Below are 27,687 nucleotides of genomic sequence, written 5' to 3' on the forward strand. Positions count from 1 at the left end.
CTTTTAAGATGACTCCGTACTTCCAGATTCTCTTTTTAAGATGCATCCTCTTGCTCGCAAAAATCCTCAACACCCTATCTCGCCAACAATCCAATCCCATTCCAGCCCTCGTGCTCTGAATCATCAAGGCGAGCGATCTTGCAGAGAAACTTCTGAAGTCCTCCAGCCAATTTTGGTGTAGTTTGGCTCAAACTTGGCTTTCTTTGGGGTTCCTGTTGCTGCAGGCCATGTCTCAGTACGAAGGCGAGCTCGCCGGAGTGTCTCCCGAGGAAGAAGACCGCCACGCCGTCCGGATGGGTGACTCCGACGACGAGGATGATGTGTACGACCAATCTGTAAGTGTAGCCGCCCTCTGCTCAGTTTTTTAGACATGAGGTTTTGCTCTTAATTAATTTAAATGCTCCTGCTTTGAGTTTTAGTGGTGTTTTTAGATTTTAGGATGCTGTAAGAAAAATGTATTTTGGTCTAAAACAAGGGCAAATTTGTTGTTTGCAGACTAGTAAGCTGACAGAAGATACCTCGGCTATGGATGTGAAGAAAGGAAAGGATATACAAGGAATCCCCTGGGAAAGGATGAGCAATACAAGAGACATGTACAGGCAGACAAGGTTGAAGCAGTATGCGAACTTTGAGAATATACCTAATTCCGGAAGAACTTCGGAGAAGGCATGGCATAGTTACACATTCAGATTAGCTGGCTGAGTATCTTTTTTTAGATTGTCAAATTTTGATGTGGTGATATTGGTGCAGGAATGTACACCTGTGGAGAAAGGCAAACTCTACTACGAGTTTCAGTACAACACAAGATCGGTGAAATCGACCATTCTTCATTTCCAGGTGAGTCATAAATCTGAGTCTATCATTCCAAATACTAATTTACTTAGTTCATGCTAAGCACAAAATAGTTGTTAGCTATGGTAATTGAGGTAGTATATTTGATGTCTTATCTTTTCTTGAAGGATTGCCAATTTTGTGTTGAATCACTGTAGAAATTAGTTAATTGCAGTACATGTTTCTCATGTCCAACTAAGAAAGAAGGCGGCTACTTAGCTTGATGAATAGTTTTAGCCCCTTCTGATTTTCCTCATACTTATTTCGCCAAAATGCGTCAAGCCAGTTATTAACTGTAATTATGGCACCCTAACACAGAAACAAGCAATTTCTCTTAATTCTTATAAGAATTGATGTGTTGTTCTATTTCCTATCGGGCGTCAGCTGTCCTATTTTGTAGGCAAAGTCAATGTAGAGGCTTTGTACCTCTGTATGGTTACATCGAACAGTCAGATGCTCACATGATATCAATTTCCTGCTCAACTCCTACAAAATTATTGAGCTCGCTCCATCCCTTTCTTGCAGTTGAGAAATTTAGTTTGGGCAACGACAAGGCATGATGTGTATCTTATGTCAAACCATTCGGTACTTCATTGGTCAGCACTGACTCGTGAGAAGCACGAAGTCATTGATCTTCAGGGACATGTTGCACCGTCTGAGGTACAATGGTTCTCTTCCAAATGTTCATTTGAGCTTGTCATTTTTCTTGCAGAGCCTTGTTTGTTTGATATATGGTTAAATGCAACCTTACATTCGCCGTGCTCTTGACTTCAGAAGCACCAGGGAAATTTCTCCGAGGGATTTTATCGGACTCAAGTCAGTACGTTGGCAGTGAAAAATAACTTGCTTGTTACTGGTGGATTTCATGGAGAAATAATATGCAAGGTAATTCTTTTTCATCCTCAACCTCCTGTCACATTTATTATTCCTACAAGCAATTGTATCAGTGTCTGATGCTTACTTGTTTGCCTGTGGAATCCAGTTTTTGGATCGTAAAGGAATAAGCTATTGTTGTAAGTCAACACATGATGACAATGGTATCACTAATTCTTTGGAGATATTTCAGAAACCTAGGTACTTTATTTTCTGCTGGCAAATCATTATTTTGTTTTCGAGAGGTTGAGAATGTATGAATCTCAACCTAACGATGTTGCTTCCCTTTTTTCCCCAGTGGTTCTGTACACTTTCTGGCCTCAAACAATGATTGTGGAGTTAGAGACTTTGACATGGAAAAATTTCAGATCTGCAATCACTTTCGTTTTGCTTGGGCTGTGAATGTAAGCCTTTAGTTAATTCTTTAACCTTCTATTTTTAATGTTCAATATGCTGCATAGTTTATTGGACTTTTATTTCCAAGTCAAATATCGGTGTTTCAAGTCAGTACTCATGTTTTGTCAAAAAGTGTCTTCTTCCATGGGGACAGAAACATTGTGGTATTACTGATCTTGTTTTGCCCCTTGTTTTATTTTCTGCAGCATACATCACTGAGCCCTGATGGTAAACTTGCTGTTATAGCAGGGGACGATCCTGATGGACTTCTGGTTGATGCTAATTCAGGAAAAGTAAGCAGAATGCAGTATTCAGTAACTGACTTTAAATATCTAGTTCATGGTTCAGATGAGCTTATGTTTGTTTGTTTCTCAGACGGTTCATGATCTCCGTGGCCATTTGGATTTTTCCTTTGCATCAGCATGGAACCCAGATGGCCGAACATTCGCCACTGGAAACCAAGACAAGACATGCAGGGTTTGGGACATCCGGAATCTATCCAAATCGGTTGCTGTATTGGGTGGCAACATAGGAGCCATAAGGTCAATTCGCTACACATCCGATGGAAGGTTCATGGCAATGGCAGAACCTGCGGATTTCATCCACATCTTTGATGTGGCGAGCGGGTACAGCAGGAAGCAGGAACTGGATTTCTTCGGTGAGATTGCAGGCATATCATTCAGTCCCGACACCGAGGCTCTCTTTGTTGGTGTGCACGACCGCACATACAGCAGTCTCCTCCAGTTCAATCGACGACGGTTCTACTCGTACCTTGATTCGGCAATGTGAAGTAGCTAGCTAGTAGAGATCTGTGAGATCGAGATCACAGGTTGTAGAAACTAGAAAAGGGTGTATATATCTGTAGGTGTTGCTCTGAAGAAACCGGAGTCCATCCACAACGGTGCTTTTACTTTTTGCTGAACAAGCTGTAAATATTCGGCTAGCTATCTTTTCGAAGATACCCGCTGCTGCTGCTTCTGTAAAGTTGCTGTAAATAAAATGTTAGTTGATCTAGAGTTTCACACACAATGATGTCTGAACTCACGAAACATGTCGGCTGCAAAAAATAGCAGTACTTCAACCGATTCTAACTGGTTTTGGCGTCAGATCTGTTAATCTCTTAACCAAAAGTCAAAACCAGCAGCTAAGTTTATAGGTCCAGTGACGATGCCCAGAACCCGCACATTGGAAAGCATTGACCAAGAAGCAGAAAATGTATTTCAGTTGTGCAGAAAACATTGACCATGAGAATTGACGAACGCATCTGAAGAACCAAGAAGCAGCAGGATAGTGAACAAGCAATCCGAAAGAGGACTTGATGTTACAGATAATTTTATGAGGCAAGTCATGCCCTAACACGATAAATTACAAGACGACTTTTCCAGGTTTGTTTACACAAGGGTTTCCCGACATGTATTCTCCTATAAGCTCAAGTAGGTACAACCTCAGTGGAAGAGGGCACAAGCCGCATAAGATAGGTTCCTATAGCAATACACAACAGTGTAAACTGAACGAAACAAAAGAGCGAAACCCTACTTGCTTTAGATTGCAGCTGCAGGATTTCTGAACTCCCGGACAGCTCTTTGCACTGCACCTGTAGCTTCTCCGCCATCTCTTCTAACATCATTGCCCTGTTCTCAGTGTGTTGTAGTTTAAGCCTGAGCTGCTTGTAGTCCAGGGATAGAGACTTTTGTGCTTCATATAGATCCATTTGATCCTCAGCCAGAGGTGCCCAGGTTTGATAAGTTCTTGTCAGGATGATGCACTGAATTTCTGCTTCCATCTTCTCCTGGTACAATCGATCAAGATCAGACTGCGACAACTGCAGGTTGGTACTCTCTATTGCAGTTTTTCCTGGTTGCATCCAACCGAGAGATTTGAGTTCAAATATTCTTAAATCCTTCTCCTTGATCAGTTCTGATGCCTTTTCCAACCTGGACTCAGGATGCTTTATCCTTTCACTTACTTCTTCAGTAGGTTCCTCGAGATGGACCGAGCCAGTCCATTCATCATCATGGACATCAAAATCATCACTTGGCTCTTTCCCGATTGCCAAATATTTTTCTATCTCTGCAATGTACATGCGAGCACTGATTTAAAGAAAGCACTATGTAGAGGATAAAACCATTTCAAACCGAAAAATAAAAAACTACAAATGAAATGTCACCATGCTGCTGGTGTTTGGCAATGAAACGACAAAGAATTTGTTCTAGGGAAAGAACTAAAAAAACATAACAGGACAAATCTCTGAGAAGTCTGTTAGGACATGCTTATAAAAGAAGGCAGCAAAATTGTACTTCGAACAAGGAGCATAGTCCCACCGATCATTCATCAGATGAAGTTTAATTGTTCAATGCCACAGTTAATTTGCCAGCAAGATGTCCTTACCAATAAATTGTTCATGCCAAACATAATAGACTACCTTCAGCCATAGGGTTAAGATAATAACCAATTGAGCAATTAACATTATGCTAATTGTGAGATAGACAAGACATGTTGGCTGAAAGAATAAGAAATTATCGCCTGCAGGCAATAGATCATCAGACAGTTAGTACCCAACTTCTTTTAGAGTATTTAGTAACTTGTTGAAGACCATTTATTCAAATATTCCTACAACAACTGACCAGTATAATGCAGCCACAGTTTATTTCTTTCCAGAAAACTGAATTATTACATTAGGTAACTAGCTAGCAGCCGGATCCTAAATTGTCATTTCTGAAGCATAAAGAAATACTTATATGGCAATTTAGCCTTCGAATTCTTACAGAAAGCAGTCAGACAAACTGTATCTAACAAATAATTTTGGTTTAGACAGACAGTTCACACAAAGTCGAGCTTGAATAAATAGGTGTAGGTAAAAATCATAAGGTTTTGAAATAATATATCCCATTTGAGCAATTGGATAATGCACGGAAATAAACTCAAAGCGAAGAGAATTCAACTATACCATTCTCAAGTGCTTCCTGCGTCCTCTGAAGTATCAAAATTGATTCGGCATAAGGATCATCGCACAAATGCATCCCTCCATTCTGTCCCTTCCCATTATCCCCCTCATCCAATGTGTCCTCGGCACCATCATCAGAACCAGCACTTCTCCGGACCAATCTCCCCACCGCACTACTGCCGTTCACTTTGTAGTAACCTCCGGCCGTCAGTCGCACCTCCTCGCTTGGCTGCCCCTCATCACTATGGTCACAGTAATCAGAAAGGACCTTGTGAACGCCATTGCCGGTAACGCCGGCATCCAATCGCCGGCCGTTCATGGCGTTGGAGCTGCGGAGGTCAGACTCCACGCTGGACCGCGAGTTTTCGGCCTCGGTAGAAGCGGCGGCGGCGTAAACCCTGGCCTTGTCGGCGCGCGAGCGTGCGGCGCGGGGGTTCTTGCCGTGCAGAGAGGCGCCAGGGGCGCGGGAGCGCAGCCTGTCTCGCTCCCGTGGGAAGAGCAAGGCGTGTTCGTGGCGCGGGAACACGCGCGGGGCGCTCGCGGCGGTGGAGGACTTGCTGCTCCGGTGCTCGCTGCTATCGGAGTCGGCGCCGCCCGCGCCGAATGAGAACCCGGCGGACGCGATGAGGAAGCCAAGGCCCGGGTCCAGCTTCGCTGGCAGCGCCGGCGGGACGAAGGGGGACTCGACGGAGGCGGTGGAGTTCTCCTCCTTGACGAGGGCTGCTTCGTGCTTCCCCTTCGGCGCGTCGGCGGCGAGAGGGAGCCGGCGCTTGTGGAGCTGAGCCGAGTCCTCATCCGCCCCGCCGCCGCCGACACCACTACCACCGGCGGCGTAGGCCTCCCTCTGCTGTTCCCGCCGGATACGGCGCCACCGGCGGAGCCCGCGGCCCTTGGTCGCCGCCGCCGCTGGAGAGCTCTTCGGAACAGCCTCCTCCTCCGCTTCCGGCGCCGGCGCCGGCGCCTGAGGCTCGGCGGACGACTCGACGCCGCCGTTCGCCACGCTGTCCATGTCGATCGCCGGGACTGGCATCAGGGGAGTGGGCCAATCGCGGGGCGGGGTGAGAGGCACGAGGCCATGGCTTCTAGGTCGGGGTGGACTGGTTGTTGGTTCTTGGGCTCGGAATTCTTGGACTCGTGGTCGTGGGAGATCCGAGTGAACTGCAAGAGCAGGACGAGAAGAAACAGAGGCAAAGGAGAAAAGGACAGCAAAAAAAAAAAAGAGTTACTTTAGAGAATCTGTTTTGAGACTCTAAAATTCATTCTTATATTTTTATATATTTATTATCTATATTTTTATATAGAGAGTCTTCTTAATAATATTTTTTAAAATCTTTTTTATCTTTAATAGACTTCTAATACCTTAGGCCACCTCCAGCAGAGCTCTCAAATTTGCAGATTCGGTGCTACAATGTTTTGTGGGTTACTGTGGTAGTACTGTAGCATCTCCAGCAGAATCGGTATCGGAAAGAGAAAAAGAGGAGTAGAAGGTAGGAAATCGGGTAGCTGCTGAGATGAAAAAAATAAGGGATGCTGTAATAGTATTTTTGAGGATGAAAATTTGAGGTAGCTGCTGGTGATGACCTTATTATCTATATATATCATTTACTGTGTAACTGACAGATGGATCCCACCAATTATCTCTCTTTCCTTTGTTTCAGCTTGCTTGGCACCAGCGGCGGAGTTATGTGAAAACCAATCTGGGCTCCAGCTCGCCTTGTCTCGTGCAAGTTTTTGAGGAACATTGTGAAGCACCCTGAGTTATTTCCAGTGCTTAAAATCATTATTATACTAGTTCCTAGATTAGTCGCTGATAAATAAGAGTCTTACAACAGGTATTATCAATGCCATACAACACGAGGAATGGTGAGCATAATCTACCATCCTAATAACACATACAGCACTAAGTCCAAGTGCATTATTAAAAGGGTCCACGACATCAGAGTATACAACAGAGACAGCATGACGAACACGCCACTCCACAGGCAACTCGGGTGCAGACACGACCAAGCCTACTCGTCTACCTCACCGTCTACCTCGGTGAAATCCGGGTCGTCCTCTGAAAGCACAAGCAAGGGTAAGTACAGGAGTACTCAACAAGTCTCAACCCTTGCCCTACGGTAGGGGTACGAGTACATGCATAAGAGGATGACAAGGATAAGCTGTAAGGTTGAATTTTGCAGAAAGCTAAGTTGTATATATGCACGGTTCAATTTATGTAAAGCAGTTTATGTAAATAATATCAGTAATAAAATATGGTTGTCCAAATTTTATTGTTGCTGGACACCCTGTCCACGGCAACCCACGGCACACGACCGGGTCTATATTCGAAAATAGGGCACACTTTGCCCACTCACTCACAAGGAGAACACACACAACCCATGCTAGTTGCTGCGATCGAACTATAGTTCGTCCATGACCGTGGACACGGCTATTCGAATAGTTTTACCTCTGGAGAGTTGTACACTTTACCCACAAACTGAGCTCGACAACATTCCACCACCGTGGAAGCGCGACTCAACAAAGCTATTACCACTACAGCACCATCTCACTAACCGCCTACGGGAGCTAACCAGGGGTTCATGACCTTTATCTAGGCCTCCAACCGGGTCATCAAGCCTGCACCGCCTGCACCTGCTCCATGGTTCCCCGCTGCACGACTGCCTCTAGACGGTAGTAGACTAGCTGGGTATTTAGACTAAGCCCTGCCCATACAGGGTCGAGTGGTTGTACTGTATAGACTAGTTAGGATGTCACATCAACTTGGTCCTTAAACAAGCAAAGACAAACATCTCCACATAGAGTCTGCTACACGGACATCACTCCTCCTAAAGCCTGTCACACATACAGCACTCCGACTCCCTAGGAATTCCCGAAGGAACCCTGATTTACCCCGACTCTAACCCCAACTTAGGTATTACCATTATCATCCAACAAGGCTTTACCCAACCATAATCCACACAACACCAACACCAAGTTTTACACCTTTGAAAAGCTAGATATGATTAAGCATGAAGTAATGGTAAAGATTATCGTTCCTAAACATACTAGTACAAGGTAATTGCGTAGGCATAAGTAAAGTAGCCATGGCGAGATCCTAGGTTTAACAAGATTAAGCACACAAGATAAACACGAATGGCTGGCTAAGCTACATTAGGTTATAACTAGATCAACAGTTTAAAGTATGCCAACTAGTAATACTGCATGCATTATATCGGGGTAAAACGACTGCTACGGGTGGTGTTGATAAAATTGGGTTCAATATGGTCAAAGAGAAACGGATTGAGACTTGCCTTCGTTGAAGTCCTCGAGGGGGTCCTGCTCGAACTCCTGAGTTCCTGGCACCTGCTTCTCCTCCTCCTCAACAAACTCTCCTGCTTTTAGACACGACAATCAATAGAGCAATACAAAAATAAATACAAATAAAGTATAATTAAATTTGAAATAATTATGAAAATAGTATGAAAAGGTAGAGCTTGAATTTAGAAGAATATTGGTGGAGGAGTCGTTGAAATCAGACTTAAAGCGGAGGAGTTATGGGCTTCCGAAGTTAATCGGTAGAATAAATCAGAAAAAGAAAAATGATAGAATATTCCCGAAATATTCTTCGAAATTTTTGATTTTCTGGAAAAAGAGAAAGCTACTGTGCACGGTGGGCTTGCTTCTGTATTGGGCTCAACTTGACGGACCGGCCATTGGGCCAAGTCGGCCCACGTCGGCCTGGCAGGGGAGCTGACGGCCGTGTTGACGGCGTTAGCCAACTGGGCCCACTTGTCGGAATAAGAGAGAGAGAGAGAGGGTGACGGGAGGGAACAGCGGGGATACAACGCCGTGGCTAGTTCGGCCGGCCAACTTGGAGACGGCGGCGCGGAAGGCCCGCGGTGGTGGCTCACCGAAAGACGGCCGGATCGGCCTTCCCGGTCGTATCTCACGACGGCGAGCACACTGGAAGAGAGAGGAGATGGTGGGGATTCCATTTTCACGGAGAACCGAGCGAGGGAGTGAGCGGAGATGGCCAGCGGCGAGTCGCCATCGACATAGCTCGGGTAGCTCGGTGGGCGGCTTGGTGAGGACATGAGAGAGGGAGGGAAGTGAGGGGAAGGGTGGAGATGCTTGGTGTGGTGCTCGGTGGCCAACAATGGCGGTGTTTGGTAGCTCGGCCGAGGAGATCGCCGGGGAGGTAATATCGGCGAAGAGAGAGATTAGTGAGAGTGGGAGAGGATGGGAGAGAGAGAAGCTTGCCTCAAGAGCTTGGGTGGCCGCGGTGAGGAGAGGCAGAGCTCGGGCGAGGCTATTTATAGGCGGGGGAGGACCGAGAGCTCGAGCAGCAAGGACGGCGGCGAGGACGTGCTCGCCGGGCTCAGTACACGCGACTTAAATGCGGCCACAGGCGAGAGCACGGCGACCGTGCGAGCCTCTGCACGCGCAGGCCGGGTGGGTGAAGGAGAAAGGGGGGCCGGGGCTCGCGGTTGACAACGCGGTGTCCGGCAGCCGGCTTCCCCGGGCTTGGTCGTCGTTCGTGCAATGGGATGGGACAAGCTGGGACAGAGAGAGGGTAAGTGGATGGCACGGCGGGGTGGGCGCACGTACCGGTGGCAGGGGAGGAGCCACGCGCTAGTACGGTGGTCGTGCGTTCCTGCGCGCGCGTGCGTACGGCGGGGCACGGCGCTGAGAGGAGTTTTCTATTTCTAACTAGGATGGGGATGTGTTTAGGAAATTGGTAAAAATAGGGATCTTATTTGGGAAGTTGTTGGAGGGTGTTTTTAACCATAATCTCTAAATTTAGCTATAGGGAATAGAATAGGGTGTCTCTTGAAGATGCTCTTATTCCCTAGCCTTTTCAGGTTTCCAACAGGATTGCACACGGTCTAGGTTTACAGGCCACGTCTTGGTCAACCGCTGGTGCGGCTGGTGTGGTGCGTGATCTTCTCTTTCTAGAAGCACATCATTTAGCTCGAAAGAATACCCTCTAAAACGCTTGGTCACTATCTTTATCATTATCATATATAGTTACATAATATGATAGATATTCAGCTCGAAAGAATATCATAATATATAAATGTTATGAAAGTACACCTCAAGACTAATAGACAAACATGACAATCGAAGTTTAAAACAAGGTGAAAAAAACCCTCTCACACCATTTCCTTAACCCCTTTTCAAATTAGCTTGGGGTGTGTGTGTCAACAGTGACAAGTCATATCTCTGCTATATAAAGCAGTAGATGGTTCATGTGTCAACCCTCATACCTAATAATAAAAAACAAGAACCCCCCCCCCCCCAAAAAAACTTCCCTACCTCCTTCTCGCTCCCCCACCTAATAAAAAACCATAAAAACCAAACAAAAAACCATGCAAAACTAAGAACCGAGAAAAAATGGACCGACCACACCCTCCTCGCCCCCATGCGGCCCTCTCCAAATTCGGCCCACCTCCTCATGGTCTGGTGGCTCATGCATTCTCCAACTGCACCAAAATACATGCCTGTCACTACGGCAAACAGAGGAGCTGACAGGCCTCTGAATTTCAGAGAAAAACCCAGATTGAAGAATCAGAGTAAGAATTTTCGGACAGGAAATCAAGCAAGAATAGGAGAAATCACATGATCCCAGATAATTATGCTAGCTGGTAGTAATATGTTTTTCATTAATTCACGACAGATGCAACTGTTTCGGTATATGAATACAACTCACGCCACCCTAATGCGTAAATGGCAACTCAAATACGTAAACAACGAATACGAAAACTGTGTTTCAATAGCAACAATAGAAATGTCTCTAGCTGCTTGATATTAAATTCCTTTCTTCTTAGCCGCTCGATGATATGCCTTTAACTTTCACCCTTGCCTCTATCTCCAACTCCATTTCTCAGACTTTAGATAGAACTCTAAATCTTCTGATCCTGACACTGTCTCCCTTTTAGCTAGCAGCTTGTCCTCAAGGTGCAAAGGAAGAAAAAACCTTGAGTATCAAAGGGACGTCCTCCCAAGTAGCATCTTTTGCAGAAAGGTTGAGCCACTGTATTAGCCATTGAGCCATGGGCTCCCCTCTTCTTGGAACAATTCTTCGGTCCAGTACAACAACCAGTTCAGTTTTTAGCTTGCCATCTTCTCCCACCAGAGGAACACCCGGTAATGGAATGGCCTTCCCTTCCACATGCTTTTTCAGTTGACTCACATGGAAGATAGGATGCATAGCTACATCTTCGAGCAATAAAAGTTTATAAAACACCTGCCCTATCTTCTCCAAAACTTTGAAGGGGCCATAATACTTGGATCTGAGTTTAAAGAACCTCTCAACTCCAGAGCATTCTATCTATATGGATGTACTTTCAAGTAAACCATATCACCAGTTTGAAAGGTTCTTTCACTTCTTTTCTTATCAGCAAACTTCTTGATTCTTTCTTGTGCTTCATGAAGATTTCTCTTGAGTTCACTCAACATCTCTTCTTTTTGTGTGATAGCAATCTTGACCTCTTCAGAGATATTACAAGGAATGGAAAATTCACCAATTTGTGAAGGATGATAGCCATACAAAGCTTGAAAGGATGTAGATTTGAGAGAGGTGTGATAGGTGGTATTATACCACCATTTAGCTATTGGTAGCCACACATACCATCCCTTAGGCTATCTGAAAACCATATTCCTCAAATAGGATTCTAAGCATTGATTTACTCACTCAGTTTGACCATCGATTTATGGATGATTAGCTGTACTAAACCTCAAATCAATCTTTAGACATTGGAATATTTCTTTAAAGAGTTTGCTTGTAAAAATTCTATCCCTATCACTGATAATTGAAAGAGGTACTCCATGCAATTTGAAGACATGATCCAAAAAAATTGGACTAGCTGCACTGTGTATGGGTGTGATACTGCCATGAAGTGAGCATATTTGGTCAGCCTATCCACCTCCACAAGAATGGCATCCTTCCCTTTTTGATTTTGGTAGAGCTTTAATGAAATCCATGCTCAAATGTGTCCATGCTTGCTCAGGAATTTCCAAAGGTTTTAGTTGCTCAGGAAGACTTACATGTTCAAGTTTGGTGACTTGGAAAGTGAGGCATTATGCTATGAAATTTTCTACCTGAGCCTTCATATTTGGCCAATAGAACACTCTCTTAAGTCTATGATAGGTGGCTCTAATCCCAGAATAGCCTCCCATAGCTGATGCATGAAAATTGTGTACGAGTTTATTTCTCAAATCAGTACCACCTCCTACATACAATCTTCCCTTATACTTGATGATGCCATCCCCTATTGTGATCTGGCCTTCCTGAACTGAACCAAGCCCTGCCAGCCCAAGGATCTTATGGCATTGATTATCAGTCACATAGCTAACCTTTACATCTTCTACCCAGTTAGGATGCAAGATAATGATGGCTTAACAAGAATTCCCTTTCCTGAATAGTGCATCTGCTACCAAGTTTTCTTTCCCCTTCTTGTACTCCACTGAGTAATCAAATTCCAGCAACTTTAACATGAGTTTGTGATGAATTCCATCAATTAACCTTTGGGTAGCAATATATTTTAAGCTATATTGGTTGGTCTTGATAATAACTTTGTTGACCAATAGGTAGTACCCCCACTTCTTGAGAGCCTCCAAAATGGCCAAGGCTTCTTTATCATATACTGATTGAGCAACAGCTTTAGGACCAAGTGTTTTACTAAAATATGCTATTGGTCTTCCTGATTGCATCAAACAACACATATTCCTGTATGTCAAGTATTAGACTCAAGCACAAAAGGCAAAGTAAAATCTAGTAATGCTAATACAGGACATTTAGTCATAGCTTGTTTCAATTTTTCTACTATGAATTTTATCTAAAATTGATGATTAATTGCTCTTAGGTAGTTGTGCTTTTGCTCTCAAATGGTTGTGAGGCTGCTATGAATTCAATTCTAATTTTTTTCTTCTGAAACTGATTATTAATTGCTCTGAAATGGTTATGCTTTTGCTCTGAATTAGTTGTCAGATTGCTTTCAATTCAGTTATGAATGCTCTCTGAAATAACTGTGACTTTGGTTTAAACAGTTCTACAAATTTTATGCTATAGATAGATTCGACTTTAATTCTCTGAAGGTACAATGGTGGCACTTTTGGAGGCAACCCAAAGAAGTATATGGTGGTTTTGGGGCGAGTTCAAGTTGCATTACCATCCCTAGCATATATAGGGATATGATAAACTATTTTGACTTGGAAGACTTGTTGAAACCATATGTGTGTCGCAAGGGGGGACAATATTTACTATCTGAAGCCTGGATATGTGTCTGCTAATGGCTTGGTGTTGATTCAAGATGACACTCAGTGTAGATTATTGATTGATGATCACATTAGCAAGAACACTTGCAGTTTGTACGTTGTGCCACCGCCAAGACAGCTTACTAGCTTGTCAGTTAATGGTAGTCCATCCAAACCTCCATTGGCATTGAGAGCCCATAAGCCATCTAAGGAGACAATGAAAGATGGATATGAAGGGGAAACAAGTGATGAAGATGAGTCTAACAGTTCCGATGACTTTGAGAGTGAAGAAGACATAAATGATGAGGACATGTGTTTGAAAGATTATGTGTTTGAAGGAGATGAGGATGATGAGGACCTATACATTGCAAATAGGAAGGGAAAAGAAGCTACCAATAAAGGAGATGAAGGCCAGGACAAGAGCAAAGGGCTAAAATGAGAGCCAAAAGAGCTACCAAGATGGCAAAGGAGAAATAACATGATATACTATATTTGTCAGATGAACTGAATGATGGCAACAGATCACCTAAGAGGGATGAGGAAGATATTCCAAGCCTTGTTCACAGGTCTAGAGGGTTGGATGGCATATTCTTTGATGAGAGCACTATGAAGCATCTGCACATTCAGATTGGTATGTTGTTTACATATGGGAAACAATTTAGGCAAGCTCTGAAAAATCGGTTCATACGTGATGGAAGGGAGGTCAAGAGACTGAAGAATGAGGGTAATAAGATATCTACCAAATGCCTAGGTGAAGGGTACCCTTGGTACATTTATGCATCAGGAGAAAGAACACAAGGGACATGAAACCAAAAGATCAAGACCAGTGGCATCTTCTCAGGCCATGCCAAACCAAGATATGTTGCTAGTTGTCTTCAAGTCACAACCCATGTAGAATGAAGCCGGAAGCAATTGTCAGAGTCAGTCAAGCTCCCAGACATCCCAACCACACAAGCTCATACATCCTCAACATATCCTCATGGGAGATAAATTCAGGCTTCATAATGTTCCAAGAAGTTGATGGGGGCCTACACTTGAGCAGTTAAGTAGGAGCAGGACAAAGTTGTAATCAAGAAAGGGAAGGAGGACTCAAAGCAATTTTTTCTTAGATGCATGTGATTTTAATTTTTGAACCTATCTAAACTAGGTTGAACATGTTAATTTTCTAAAGCTGCTTGAACAAGTTCAATTTCTTATGCAACATTCTATTTCTTTTGACTTCTGGTGGAATTTCGATTCAATGTCACCAAACTTTTAATTGTATATTGTTCATGTATTTATTGTATAATATTCCCTTTGGCTTCAGCTTCAGGTTTGGTGAGTTGTACCTGTACTTTTTTCATGTTATTCTGCTCAGGTGGTTTCTCTAGTATGATATCATGCACTGGTGTGAGGATCAATGACGTTCTAAGAGAGGAGAGGGTGAATTAGGACACTTAAAACTAATCGGCTCTAAAAATTTCACAATATAAACATATATCAATTTCTATCTAAATGTACTCTAGATTTATCTAGTGTGTCTATTTTACCGTTCAAAAGATTTACAACCTATAGCCAATCCTAGCAAACTACTCTAGGAAGGTAAACATATAAAGATAGATTGCAAGTATGTAAATACAAAAATGTAAAGATGGGAGGGAGAACAAACTCGGCACAAGAAATTTTTATCATGTGATATCGATGACATAAACGCCACCTTAGTCCATATTGGAGCAGTCACCAAAGCTATAGCTCCCGGACATCACCCGATCACGAACCTTGAGCCACCTAGGCCTCAAGTAGGTTGAGCAACCAAGGTAAGGCCTCACCACAAGCTTCTCTTCCAATCACTTGCCGCCGTTTTCACTTCGGAGTTTGAGCCACCAAGACAAGAGTCTCCACATCCCCGTACAAGCGTCTTGCCATTGCTTCACACCAAGTCGGAAGGTCAACAAGTATGAGCCACCAAGGCTCATGGTTCCGGCAAGTCACAAAGACTCCAAGGTGCCAGTGTACCACTTGGTATAATGTAGGATCACTCCTTGATCCTCTCTATAGACAGCAACACCTAACAACAACTCTTTCTAGGTCTATTAGCACTAATCACTCCCTAATTTTGTGCTTAATTGCCTTGGATCATCACTTTAAGCACTTTGATGGCTTGGATGTCTTCTATTGTCTATGAGCTTCTCTGGACTCTAGCACACTCAAATGGTCAAGTGGGGAGGGGTATTTATAGCCTCGAACCTGCGAACTAGCCACAATCACATTTTATTATACTCACTGGATGATTCGGTGTGTGCAACATTACAAGAACCGAACCACCCAGCGTGTAACTGTCGTTGCCAGTTGTTACGAGCCGTTAACTAGCTGTTGGACCCACACTCAAACTTATTGTGAATACCGGATATTCCGGTGTTAATTTGAACTCCATCACCGGTCTATCCGATGTATAGACTTGAGCCGACCGAGCCACTTCTCATTGTGCATTTGTTTGGCGTGTAGATTCTCTGATCACCGGACCATCCGGTGTGTACAACCACACCAAACAAGTTATTGCAACATTTTCTAGAAAATGCTCCGGTATAGCCAACTCCTCATCGCCGGACCATTCGGCGTGTATTGCATTTTCATCTTCATCTGAGAATGCTATGGCGTGTACAAGACTCTGATCACTGGACCATCTAGCGTGTACAAAACTCCTTCTACACTGAAATACCACTCCTGGAAAATACTTCGACGTGTATACCTTGTTGATCACCGAACCATTCGGTGAGTGCAATCTTCTTTGAACTCGTCCAATTCAAACTTTCTCGAGTTTCTCTTCGGTGGCTTCTTCATGTATTACATCCATGAGACATACTAAATCATATACTTGACAAACATGTTAGTCTCATTGACTATTTTGTCATTAATCATTAAAATCACATACATACCCTAAAAGAGCCATATTCACTATAATCTCTCCCCTTTTGGTGATTGATGATAACACGATCAAAGGAAGTGGCAAATAAATGATATCAAATGTAAAGTGCATACATAATGAACGACTACACTTGTAAAGTACACAAGACCTTAACACTTTGCTTGGATGCATGGTAAGAATAACCAATTATACCAATTATAAAAAAACTAATGATACCAATTGAAAGTGCAAAAATTATACCAATTTGAAAATGAACCAATTGTAAGGGAAAGATCCCATCTTTGTCATACCTTGTTCTGACCTTCAATTTGTCCCCCTTTTATTGTGACTGTCATGGAGACAATTCTCTCTCTTTCTCCATCGTCACTATCTCTCTTGATCAACCCATGCAAGAACTCTTTGCTTTGCGCTCTTCATGCATTGATATCACTTATAACCCTTTCATACATGCTTCTCCCTTTATCAACAATCTTGCATCATGTAACTTGAACTTGCTTTGGTCATCAAAATCCCCCCCCCCTCCCCTTTATCAATAATCTCAAAAAGGTTACAAACACATGTTGAACTCAAGGAAAAACGTTACAGCATATGAGAGAGATCTTCATGAACCATGATTCAATAAGATGGTATCACTTATAGGAATATAATTGAAAGATATGATACCAATTATAGGTATGCATACCAACTACAGGAATGCAATTGAAATGAGCTATATATATACTATTTGAAATGAAAATTCATGGATCACAATTCATGAAAATCATATAATATAATTTAAACTCCTCATATATGTGTGCATATGTATGATGAGACATACTTGTGATAAACCACTTGTAGATATGAAACAATTTATGCAGAACTAGGCAGTATGCAGAGATATGAAGTTTAAATCTTATTATGCATGGAGGTAGCTTAAATATATGAATGAATTAACAATTATACTAATTGATGAATAAGCATTGGATACCTCCGGAGGCTTATAGATTACTCCGTGAGACTACAAAAGATATCACTTGCAATAAATGTTAGTTTCAAAATCACAACCCATAGGATATACTTCCCTTAAATGTGTGCATACAAGTATCGAATATTTGTGAGTGACATACACTTATCGTTGATCTTGTAGTTGAGCTTGGTGTAGATGTTAGAGGTCTTATTTGAGAGGTTCATCGTCTTTATCTTCTCCTTGATCTCCTTAACTTGCTTGTATTAGAAGAACTTGTGGCCTTCTTAATGACACTTGAAACATGTCATAAAGGATCCCTCTGTAAGCTTATTTACCATGTTATTACGGTTATCTTGAGGAAGTTGGATATAATTTTTACCCTTTAATCTTACTAAGTCATTTTTGAACTTCTTCACTTCTTACTTGAGCTCATCATTCCCTTGTGCAATGAGATCATTACATAATTCTACAATAATATTCTCAAAACATGTTTCATTGCAAAAAGATAAGCTAGATAGATCAATTAAATCATTACAAGAAACAGAAGCATCCACCTTAATATTAAAATTAAAGAGAGAAGTAGATTGCTTTAAAGAGAACTTATGTTGAGATTCAATGTCCTTAAGTTTTATCTAAAACTCTTCATGCTCCATGTTTAGCGATTTAAATTTACCTAATAATTATTTATAATTAGAAATAAATGTAGCATAAATATCATTAAAGATATTAAATTGTAGGCTCTGCTTCCTTCTCACCAACTTGACAAGCTCATTGTAGGCTCTGTCATCCCACTCAATATCAACCCAGGTTCAAAAATTGCATCTCCATAGCCCCATGCAGTTAGGATCTGTTTGGTAGAGCTCTCTGATTCAAATTCTCTGCGGGGAGTGATTCTCTAGGTGAAGTGATTCTATGGCTGAAAATGATTCTATAGTGATTCTCTATAATAACTATATGGAGAAAGTGATTCTGTGCGGGAAGCGAATCAGAGGAAGCTGTTTTTTTTCAGCTCTCCAGCTTCTAGTTTATTTTAGAGAATTATTTCCACAGATTCCACTTAGGGAGCTAAAAGCCGCTCTTTGGTAGAGCTCCCCTAAATCCAACCAGAAAGTTGCTCTGAAAGCTCTGCTAAATAAACCCTTAATTGCATGGGCACTTAAGTGCTCCCCAATGCAACACATTAAAAAAATTCACCACAAATTTGTCCAAGAGTACCTCGCTACCGCAGCAAACCTTTGCTTCAACAACATGCTGGGATCCTTGTAGCAACTACATTTTGTTTCTTGAAACAGGGTCAGGAGCTCTGCCAATTCACATTGGAAGAAGAATTTACGACCTGCTGATCACCTGACAAGCATTGAGGCCGAGAAAAAAAATAGCAGAAAGAAAGATAAAACTTAAAAAAGCATGCAACTCCATTGTTTCCGGCATATTAATGTTCTGTAGGTATAGCCAAGAGAAGACTTTGGCCCATACAAAAAGCACATATTGTGCTGAAGGTGTTGTCAAGCCAATTGAAATGGACATTATAATTCACCTGATTTTGGTTTAGGACTGAGGGAATGCAAAGCTCTAAAACAAATGGAGAATATACTACGTTAGTGATGAACTGTATCAACCGAACTGTTTCAAAAGACTAGTACCACTACAACTGCAAGCCTCAGAGATTTTCATTGCCGTGAACTACTGAGGTGTCCAAGTGTCCAAATATCAACCCGACAAGTTTTCTTCTATTCCTTGTGATGAATCAGCAACCATGCAGAAAAATGATATTTATTTTCAATTTTTGCTTTCGAAATGTTAGAACAGTTGTTAGCATCAACTGATCCCTTGAAGTTAATTTCATACACGAACTTAGCCATGTAAGCGCCGCTGAGAGTTCGTCACCGGAAAAAAGCGCCGCTGAGAGTTCGTCACCGGAAAAAAGCGCCGCTGGGAGTCCACGTCCATGCGATTGCATCAGGGAATCGGAGCACAAATCCACATAACATCCTATAATCGAAGCACGAATCCTCTAAAATAACACATGTAAGCACCAATTTCTGGTTCTCCCTAACCTTCTGAGCTACCATTAACCCTAAATCCCCTTCCATCGAAACGTCAATTCCAAAAAAAAAAAAAAAAGAGCACACCTTGGAGATCGGAGCCTTCTTCCAGTCGGAACCGCCCGCACTCGCCGCTGTCTCGCCGTGTTGCCGTCGCTCTTGCTCGTCGCGTCGCCTTCGCTACTTCGCCTCCACGAGGAAGACGACGGGTTGCCGCGGAAAGCAACAGATTCTACATAAAACTCGGTCCACCGCCGTGGCAAGGCCACGCAGCCTACGTGTAACGCTAACCTCCTTAGGACATCTCTAACAGTCACTTTAAATTTTCAACCTTAAAAATACTATTACAGTATCCTCTATCACTATTATAGCATCCTTATTTTTTTTTATCTCTAACAGTTACCCTATTTCCTACCTTCTGCTATTTTTTTCCTCCCTCCGAACCCACCGTCAGCCTCTGTCGTATATCTGCCACAGTCGTATATCTCTTCTTCCACCACCATGCTAGTGGTCGCAATGTTGCTACTTCCCGCCCCTATCTCTGTCACACAAGGTTCACAAATTCGTTTAACATCAAAAAATCGAGGTTGGCGATTTTCCAAATTTCGTGGATATTGAAAAATGCGGTCGAAATTTAGCGAGAATTCGACCGAATTCAACCAGTCAAACTGGTTTCACCGAGGCAAAATCTGATCGATTTGGGTAACTGATCCAATTCTACGTAAAGCTGACCACATTTCGTTTGCGATAAAAAACTGCTTGATTTTCTACAATAATCGCTTGATTTCCATCGAAAACCGTTCGGTTTTATCAAATTTTAGTAAAATTTAAGAAAAAAACAAAAAATATAAAATCGATAACTAATTCATATGAGTTTTAAATCAAATGAAACAATTTTTTTATTTCCTTGTAACATGATCTACATGATAAAGTATTTATACTCATGAAAAATTGTATATTTTTTGTGAGAAAAATTATTTGCTAAACCTAGTTAAATGCGTAGTTAATTATTTGCTAATCCAAAAATCATGAAACCATTTTTTTAGTCTTCTTACATGATATTCTATCTTCTAATCATGAAATAGTTATTGTGACATGCACCATTGAGTAAATGTGTTGCAACTAAAATAATTCATAACTAATCTATCACACCCCCAAAATTAGTGAAATCACTTTTATTAGTTTACTTGAATAATGCTTTGTGTAGGAAAAATAATGGTAGATATGAGAAAGTTAATTACAATGCTTTTTCTTAATATGTTCGCTTTATGCTTATGAACTTTGTAAAAATTATAAAGAAATTAATAAAACTCTAAATAAAGTGAAACTAATTTTATAGATCCTCTTAAGGTACATCCTACATAAAAAGTATAGGTTTGCATGTTAATATTTTTCTTAACGTGAACCCTACTAAATGAGTTGTTCTTTTTTTAAAAGCACGTCCTTTTTTAGGTACACCCTACTTGTAGAAGGTCTTAGAATTATCTCTATTATTTTTTTAAAAAAATATTTTTTTGTGATTTTTTAATTTAATTTTGAAAATCGGTCGAATTCAGAATTCGACGCGGATAGAATTGATCTGTTTTTTGATATTCGACCAATTTTTAACGAATTTTCGAGGGGTGATCACAGGGTAATACGTGTGGCAATGCCATTGGTGATCACAGGGAAATACGTGTGGCAATGCCATTGGTGATGACCTCGTGCTCTTGTCTCTAGCGCTAAGCCGGAAACCTCAACGAGCCTGCAAATTAAAAGTTGCACGAATGAACGATCGGTGCAAGCTTCTGCTCACCTGACCAGGGATCACACTTGACACTGAGCCGTAGTTTTTGTCGATACAATTCCAAGCTCACAATGCCCCCTTGTAGTTTGCACACCTAGCGTTGCATAACGAGGAAATATTCTCTCGATCTGGTTAAAAAAACAATGCCAACATGCAGTATGAAAACGAAACCCTGTACTGCACTGCTGTGCCAGAGGGGCAGGGGGCTCCAATAAAATAGCGTTTTGGGCCCACTCCTCAGTGGGCGGATGCAGTTGGCGATACCGACACGTAGCAATTCAGCCGAAAGTAGACGGACAGGTGGACGGACACGTGGCCATTGCTTCGCTCTCACGAGCTCTCGTGTGCTCCTGTTATCCTGTACATGCCCGCAACGTATGCTCACGAATGATTATCCTTCGGTTCCTGTCTGGATCCAGGTTTCGATCTTCCAGAGGCGCAGAGCTGGAACTTTTTTCACCACCCGTTTGTATGCACCCACTCACACTCCTATGCGTAAGGGTCTAGGTAGATTGTAAATTGTAAAAAGTTAAATTATAAATTTGGATGTGAATTGCTACCACCTAAATATTAGATCGTAACAATTGTGATCTAACTTTTAGAATCCAATTATTTATTTCAACTTTTCAATTTTAATCACAATACAGTTTTTATAATCCAAAACGATTAGAGCCTAAGACTTACAGTTACAATCTATACTCCTATGCGTTTGATGAGACAGAGAATTTATTTAGAGCCAATCCAGGGATCGAACCCAGATGGTTAGCCTGCTAACGAGCAGCGCTACCATCGAGTCAACAGCTCGTTCTCAGCCCAGAGCTGAAGCTTAGTCCGGTGGAGGCCTGTAGACGAGAGGAGTCGAGGACCGCCATTGAACTGACCCGCTAGGGCGCTACGCCACACGTCCGTGCCCGGCTCGAGGAAGTCTCTTGTGTCCAGGTGCACCGACGGTGAAACGCCGCAGCACCGAAGATGGACGGAGACGGGGTACGTACTGCCGCGGTTCGCAACCTGTTCCAGAGGCGTACCACAACACAAGCACGAGCGGCAGCAGGCAGGCGCTTCTTCACCCAATACACAGGCCACTTCCGGTCTTCAGCGGTGGGGTGGGATTGGGTTGCAAAGAGGAAAATGTGGACGTCGGTGGCAACTGGCAAGCGGCCTAGCCCGAGTTGCCCTGGTCGGTTGGTGGAGGGCCAGTGCGGATGCCGCTGGGCTGATGGACCGAGGCAACAGAGTTTTTTTTTTACATTTTCTAACTTAAATAATTAAATAAATAAGCTCCGGATAAAAAGACTTACAATAATAATCGCCTACCGCCCTTCAAGAGAAGACCTTACCATCGTTGAGAGGTCGGTTAGCCCCGTCATGAACAGTGCCCTGTGATGAACGGTACTTAACGTTTAATTTTTCTTGCTATCTTCTCTGTTTAAAATAATAGTTTTCTGTTACTTTAAAAATATTAGATTTTTTTTATATGTTCCATAATACATGTGCAACCTATTTTAATTAGATTCGCCTAAAATCTTGTGTAGAATTTAAACTAAAATTCTCTAAAAGAATCTACTTTTATAATTTCTAGCAATTGTTAAGGCATCAAATAAATTCCCAAAAATTTGGAAAAATTAAATAATATTCTTATTATGTGATGAAATAATTTCTAAAATTATTTTCAGCACTAGGTTATATGGTGAAAAAGTAAGTTACTTTGTAATGCTCAATGCATATGTATTTTTATAATTTCATGTGATATTCTTCTTTTAACTCAATTTGAATTTAAACATATATAAAAATAGGGCTAGAAATAATTTTAGAAATTATTCCATCATATAAGAAAAATATTAGTGAATTATTCCATATTTTTGGGAATTTATTTGATGCCCTAACAATTGCTAGAAGTTATAAAAGTAGACTTTTTTTTGGAGAATTTTAGTTTAAATTATACACATGATTTTTAGGTGAATTCAATTAAAATGGGTTGCACAAGGATTATGTAACACATACAAAAAGTTTTAGTATTTTTGAAGTAACAGAAGACTACTGTTTTAAATAGAGAAGATAGAAGAGGAAATTGAACGTTGGGTACTTTTTATCATGGGGCACTGTTTATGACAGGGGCTATCCGCATGCGCCTAACCGCCAGAGGGCGGTAAGACCTGGTCGTGCCACTATGGTATGCTTATCACTCTCTGAGAGGGCTGCTCAGAGGATGATAGTCGATTATTATTATAAATCTTTTCATTCGAAGTCTATTTATTTAATTATTTAAGTGAGAAATGTAAAAATAAAAAATGCCTTTCTACCCTTTTTGTTAAATTGGTGAATCTAAGTGCATACCGACCATCTTTAGTTAAATTTATAACACTATTTTTCTTAAAATGGCCATGGGTGTCCTGATAGGGGGACCCCACCCCGTCAAATATTAGCCAATCGTAGATACTTTCAATATCACGATCTCACCGCGCAACCATGTCCCATGCGGCGCCCCTAATGCATGTCTGCAAACATACGCAACATCTCTCATGGGAGAGAGAGAGAGTGAGAGAGTGCGCACCAAAGACAAAAATCATCGGCCATGACGCATCAATGAGCTCTATAGCCCCTTCAAAACCATCGCCTAGGCACGCTGGTCCCACAGCTGGACGATCGAGGAGAACCGCCGCTACAAGTGAAGAAGGGGGCAAAGGGCGACGATGGAGAGGAGGGGTGGCGGGGCTTTGGCACGGGTGGAGATGAAGAAGGAGGTGGTGACAGCGGCGCAGGGCGCGGTAGCAATATGGGATCTCGGTGGCGGTGGCATAGACTGAGGATGAGAGAGAGACGGGAGTGGATAGGAACGAAGGGGAAAGTGAATGGGAGGAGTGGATAAGGACGATGGGAGGGGCTCAGTGCAGTGAGCGTTCGAGCCCATGCCGATGGATTTAAATTGAGCAGTTGTCGCTGTGTGCTTGTCGGGCGATAAATAGATGCACGGTTGAAAGCAATTCTTTACCTATACTTTTTGCTTGTGCTAATAAACATGTCCGAAAAGAATAAGAATGTACAAAATCAATATGTATGCTTTGCTTTTCAATATTATCCAAATCGAACAGACTATTTCATATATTTTAATCTTTCAAATGGATTTTTTTATTAAATTTAGATCGTTAGATGTTCATAACAATAAATTGTCTAGTTTTATTTTTTTAATTAATATGATAATTTCGTGACTTTAAAAACAAACTTAGATATTTTTTTATCCTCAAATATTAAGACAATAGATTCACTCAACCTAACCGTCTACGCGTTGCCACCTGCACCCCAGTTGCTTTTCGTCCTGGGCATCCTGCATTACCGAACGTACGTTGCGTACCCATAGTTTGAGTTTCCCATGTTAACTGCCGTCTAATAACAATTAGCAAGATAATTTATTATGCCGCTATGTAAGTAATGCGCTGTAGTTATTTCAATTCGGGGAGAACAAGTACAATAACATTTCAATAACCACATGATCTGACGCCTTCAACATGCAAAAAGGAGAAAATAAAATCTTATTGAAACCACCGAGACGCTGGAACAGCAAAAAAAAAAAAAAGTGGGAATAAAGCCGCCACACCGCACGTGACGGCCGCCGCGTGCTCGCGTGTTCACACAACGCGGCGGCAGATGGTGACGCCGTCGGCGATGGCGAGCTGGCACACCTCGACGCGCTTGTCAGCGGAGAGCCTGGCGTTGAGGTCCCGTATGGCGACGGAGAACCGGCTGTCCAGGTCCGACAGGGGCGTGTCGGGGGGCAGCGCCACCGTGCCGCCCCACAGCGTGTTGTCGTACACGATGGTGCCGCCCACGCGCACCAGGCGCAGCAGCTGCTCGTGGTACCGCACGTAGTTGGGCTTGTCCGCGTCCACGAACGCGAAGTCGAACCTGCCCAGGTTCGCCTCGTCGGCAAGCAGCTCGTCGAGGTGCTCCAGAGCGGGGCCCTCGCGGAAGTCCACCTTGTGCGCCACGCCGACCTTCTCGATGAACGGGCGGCCCACCTCGTAGCAGTCGCGGTCGACGTCGATGGCGATGACCTTGCCGTCGTCGGGCAGGGCGAGGGCCGTGGCCAGCAGCGAGTAGCCGGTGAACACGCCCACCTCCAGGGTGTTCTTGGCGCCGGTCAGCTTGATCAGCATCCGCAGCAGCTGCGCCTCGTCCGGGGACGACTGCATGAACCCCCTGCATGCATCACGGCTAGTAATTAAGCAAACTACCAGTACTGCTGGTCTGCTGCTACACTAATACACAGCGAGACGTCGTAGGGTGCGTACCACTTGTGCTTGTCCGTGACGAGGCGCAGCTCGCGCATGCACTCCGGCTCGTGCGGCAGCACCGACGTGTCCAAGACATACTGCACGGCGATCGACAGAAAAACGACAATATTTGCAATTTATCATCAACCAACTAGGAGGAGATCAACGAACGTCTTCTGGTTCTTGACACACATGTGGCGCGTTAATTAGAGTGTTACCTGGTACAGGGCATCGCTCTTGAGCAGCGTCTTGTTGCTGCTGTCGATGCCGCTGTGGACGTTGGGCACGGTGTTGCCGACGGCCGCCATGGCTCTCTCTCTCTCTCCTCCTCTGCTTTCTTCGCTTGCTCTAGCGGCCGGTCTAGGTAGTGCTCCTCACAGCTCGCCCTGTCATCCACTGCTCGCGCCCCGCGATGATATTTATCAGCTGAGACGCAACGAGGGTTGGTGTAAAGCTTGTTGCTTGATGCCTCACTCCACCAGCCTTACCCTTTATAAAGCAGCTGCTTTAGACTTTGCACTCAGTCACTCACCTACTCTTTCAGAAAAAAGGAGAATTATTTCACTTCCATTATTTGTTGACCCACACCCACCAAACATGGCGTTTGATCAACGTTGTACCTCGCTTAAAATTATCGTTTGCCCGCTCATCCATCCGCTGTGGCAGTCCTCGCACGCGTCCACTATCCAAATTCCTACCACGGCCACCTGCCGCGACCTACCGCCTCTCGTCGCGTATAGGAAAAACAAATGGCCAAGTGCCGCGCCCCTGTTGGTTGTTGCGTGCGATCCTTTCAGCAGCAACCGGGAAGCTTCAGCGACAGCGCGGAAACCAATTTTGCCTAGTAACGAGGTGGGTGATGACTGCCTGAATTCTTTTTCAGCTCATCCATCGGTTGGTGTAGTGTCTGTAGAAACATGTGCAGATGTGCTGCATACACAGCTGCAAAAAAAAAAGAGTATTTCCTGTTCAGAGAGATGATTGATTACCAAAAGCATCACATTGACGAGGGAAGTATGCTAATAATCAGATATCAGATCCGAATAACGCACGGAGGCAGATGCGTGTGGGGATGCCGGGAGGAGATTACGGAGCTGTCAGGTTGGCACCTCTATTGTCGTGGCGGAACATGTGCATCCGAGTTTGAGTCTCAGATTTTATACGAATGCTCCTATTTATAAATTAGTTATATTGAACGTGCAGAGGTTGTTAGTATATAGGCTAAGAGTTATAGGGTCCGTTTGGATCCGTTGCCGGCTGGGCAAGGTGAATCTTGCCGGCGTCGGAGAGCGATTTTTGCTCTCTCAAGCTAACAAGACGAGTGCGAGCATCGAGACTAGGCAAGCACGATCCAAACACGCGTAACCTTGCTCAGCCAGGCAAGACAAGCGTGGGCAAAGGTTTGCCCAAACAGACCCATACTTTCTTCATTGAAAAAAGGTTTGGCGGCTCCTTTCACACGTACACGTGCAGAATGTCTCGTGGACGCAATACACTCTGCACTGAAAAACAAGCCGTATTCATACGCATGAAGTAACTAAAAAACACAAATCTCCAAGTTGTGCAGTTGTGCAACGTAACGGAGTGGAAATGGAAGCCAGGCCATTAGTCTCACTTTCATCGGTCGCTGCCGTCACGAGAGATGCATGCGAAGGTTGGAACTCTGGACACGCGAAACGGTCTCACCGAACGCATGCAAGTGCACCGTGAATCATTGCCATTCGCTGGCCGATCTCGACCCCAGGTCTCCTCGGCGTTCCTACTCCGGTCGACGCGCGCGCACGCCATTCATCCTCTTCGCCAGCGGCGCTGGAACTTCATCCCATTCACCCTCTTCGCCATCGAGCGAACCCGAGGCTCCATCCGTGCCCAGCGTCGGTAGAAGCGAGTGGCGTACGTGCTGAGGGTGACCAAGATACTTCGGTAGTTACGCTAGCTCGTCGCTGTTCGAAGTCGTGCCACAGTCAGACGACCAGCGACGACACGGCGACTTGCCGGCACGCATCCGTGGTCCACCGCGCCAGACCCGCCGACAGAGACGCGCGCCAACCCCCAACCCGAGAAAAGCACCTTAAAATGGAGAGCCCACCCGAGAAAAGCACCCGTCTTCTCTTAAAATGGAGAGCCCACCCGGGCCTAGGCATGTCAACAGGCCCCAATCCTCGTTCCCGACGAAGAGTTCCTCTATTAAAAAGATGAGAATGGAATTATTTTTTTTTCACGAGAAGTTTAATAGGAAAAAAATCCCCCCGTCGGATATAGTAGGGGCGATTCCCCATCTCCATCTCCGTTTCCCTACGAATCCTTAAATATCTATAAATTTTACTTATATTGAACTGAGCTTACTTAACTCTAATTGACCCAGTCCGAAAATCTCTACCTAACTCCAATCAACTCAGCTCAAAATTTCATCTTGATAACAGGGACAGTGACCCGTCGAATACCCATTCCTCAC

The 27,687-nt window shown here is 43.4% G+C and overlaps 3 protein-coding genes across 4 annotated transcripts; 1 reads left to right on the forward strand and 2 right to left on the reverse strand.

Annotated features, from left to right (window-relative positions):
• Positions 1-3,129, forward strand: LOC133898716 (uncharacterized WD repeat-containing protein C2A9.03-like). 2 transcript variants are annotated; one of them, XM_062339395.1, is made up of 10 exons: positions 1-128; positions 225-335; positions 496-666; positions 751-837; positions 1,357-1,491; positions 1,606-1,716; positions 1,814-1,905; positions 2,003-2,108; positions 2,307-2,393; positions 2,476-3,129. In XM_062339395.1, exons 2-10 carry the CDS (start codon positions 228-230, stop codon positions 2,887-2,889), a joined length of 1,311 nt encoding a protein of 436 aa, XP_062195379.1. In that variant the 5' UTR covers positions 1-128; positions 225-227; the 3' UTR covers positions 2,890-3,129. The 2 variants fall into 2 exon arrangements, with proteins under 2 accessions (XP_062195379.1, XP_062195378.1); XM_062339394.1 differs by having other exon boundaries at positions 34-335.
• A 259-nt stretch (positions 3,130-3,388) lies between these two features.
• LOC133898715 (WPP domain-interacting protein 1-like) lies at positions 3,389-6,252 on the reverse strand. Its single transcript, XM_062339393.1, has 2 exons — positions 5,048-6,252; positions 3,389-4,170 (listed from the first exon to the last, which is right to left on the reverse strand). Exons 1-2 carry the CDS (start codon positions 6,072-6,074, stop codon positions 3,530-3,532), a joined length of 1,668 nt encoding a protein of 555 aa, XP_062195377.1. The 5' UTR covers positions 6,075-6,252; the 3' UTR covers positions 3,389-3,529.
• An 18,132-nt stretch (positions 6,253-24,384) lies between these two features.
• On the reverse strand, positions 24,385-25,708 carry LOC133898937 (tricin synthase 1-like). Its single transcript, XM_062339767.1, has 3 exons — positions 25,451-25,708; positions 25,251-25,330; positions 24,385-25,158 (listed from the first exon to the last, which is right to left on the reverse strand). The coding sequence occupies exons 1-3, from the start codon at positions 25,538-25,540 to the stop codon at positions 24,588-24,590; spliced, it is 741 nt and encodes a 246-aa protein (XP_062195751.1). The 5' UTR covers positions 25,541-25,708; the 3' UTR covers positions 24,385-24,587.
• Between the last annotated feature and the right edge of the window lie 1,979 nt (positions 25,709-27,687).

This window comes from Phragmites australis, chromosome 18 (assembly GCF_958298935.1).
Source record: "Phragmites australis chromosome 18, lpPhrAust1.1, whole genome shotgun sequence".
In the NCBI taxonomy this organism is placed as follows: domain Eukaryota; kingdom Viridiplantae; phylum Streptophyta; class Magnoliopsida; order Poales; family Poaceae; genus Phragmites; species Phragmites australis.

Coding starts and splice junctions, on each gene's coding strand:
- LOC133898716 (XM_062339395.1), top strand. CDS start 228: ATGTCTCAGTACGAAGGCGAGCTCGCCGGAGTGTCTCCCGAGGAAGAA. Junction 838..1,356: donor CGACCATTCTTCATTTCCAG/GTGAGTCATAAA, acceptor CCTTTCTTGCAG/TTGAGAAATTTAGTTTGGGC. Junction 1,906..2,002: donor GAGATATTTCAGAAACCTAG/GTACTTTATTTT, acceptor TTTTTTCCCCAG/TGGTTCTGTACACTTTCTGG.
- LOC133898715 (XM_062339393.1), bottom strand. CDS start 6,074: ATGCCAGTCCCGGCGATCGACATGGACAGCGTGGCGAACGGCGGCGTC. Junction 4,171..5,047: donor GCAGGAAGCACTTGAGAATG/GTATAGTTGAAT, acceptor TGTACATTGCAG/AGATAGAAAAATATTTGGCA.
- LOC133898937 (XM_062339767.1), bottom strand. CDS start 25,540: ATGGCGGCCGTCGGCAACACCGTGCCCAACGTCCACAGCGGCATCGAC. Junction 25,331..25,450: donor AGAGCGATGCCCTGTACCAG/GTAACACTCTAA, acceptor ATCGCCGTGCAG/TATGTCTTGGACACGTCGGT. Junction 25,159..25,250: donor GTCACGGACAAGCACAAGTG/GTACGCACCCTA, acceptor TGATGCATGCAG/GGGGTTCATGCAGTCGTCCC.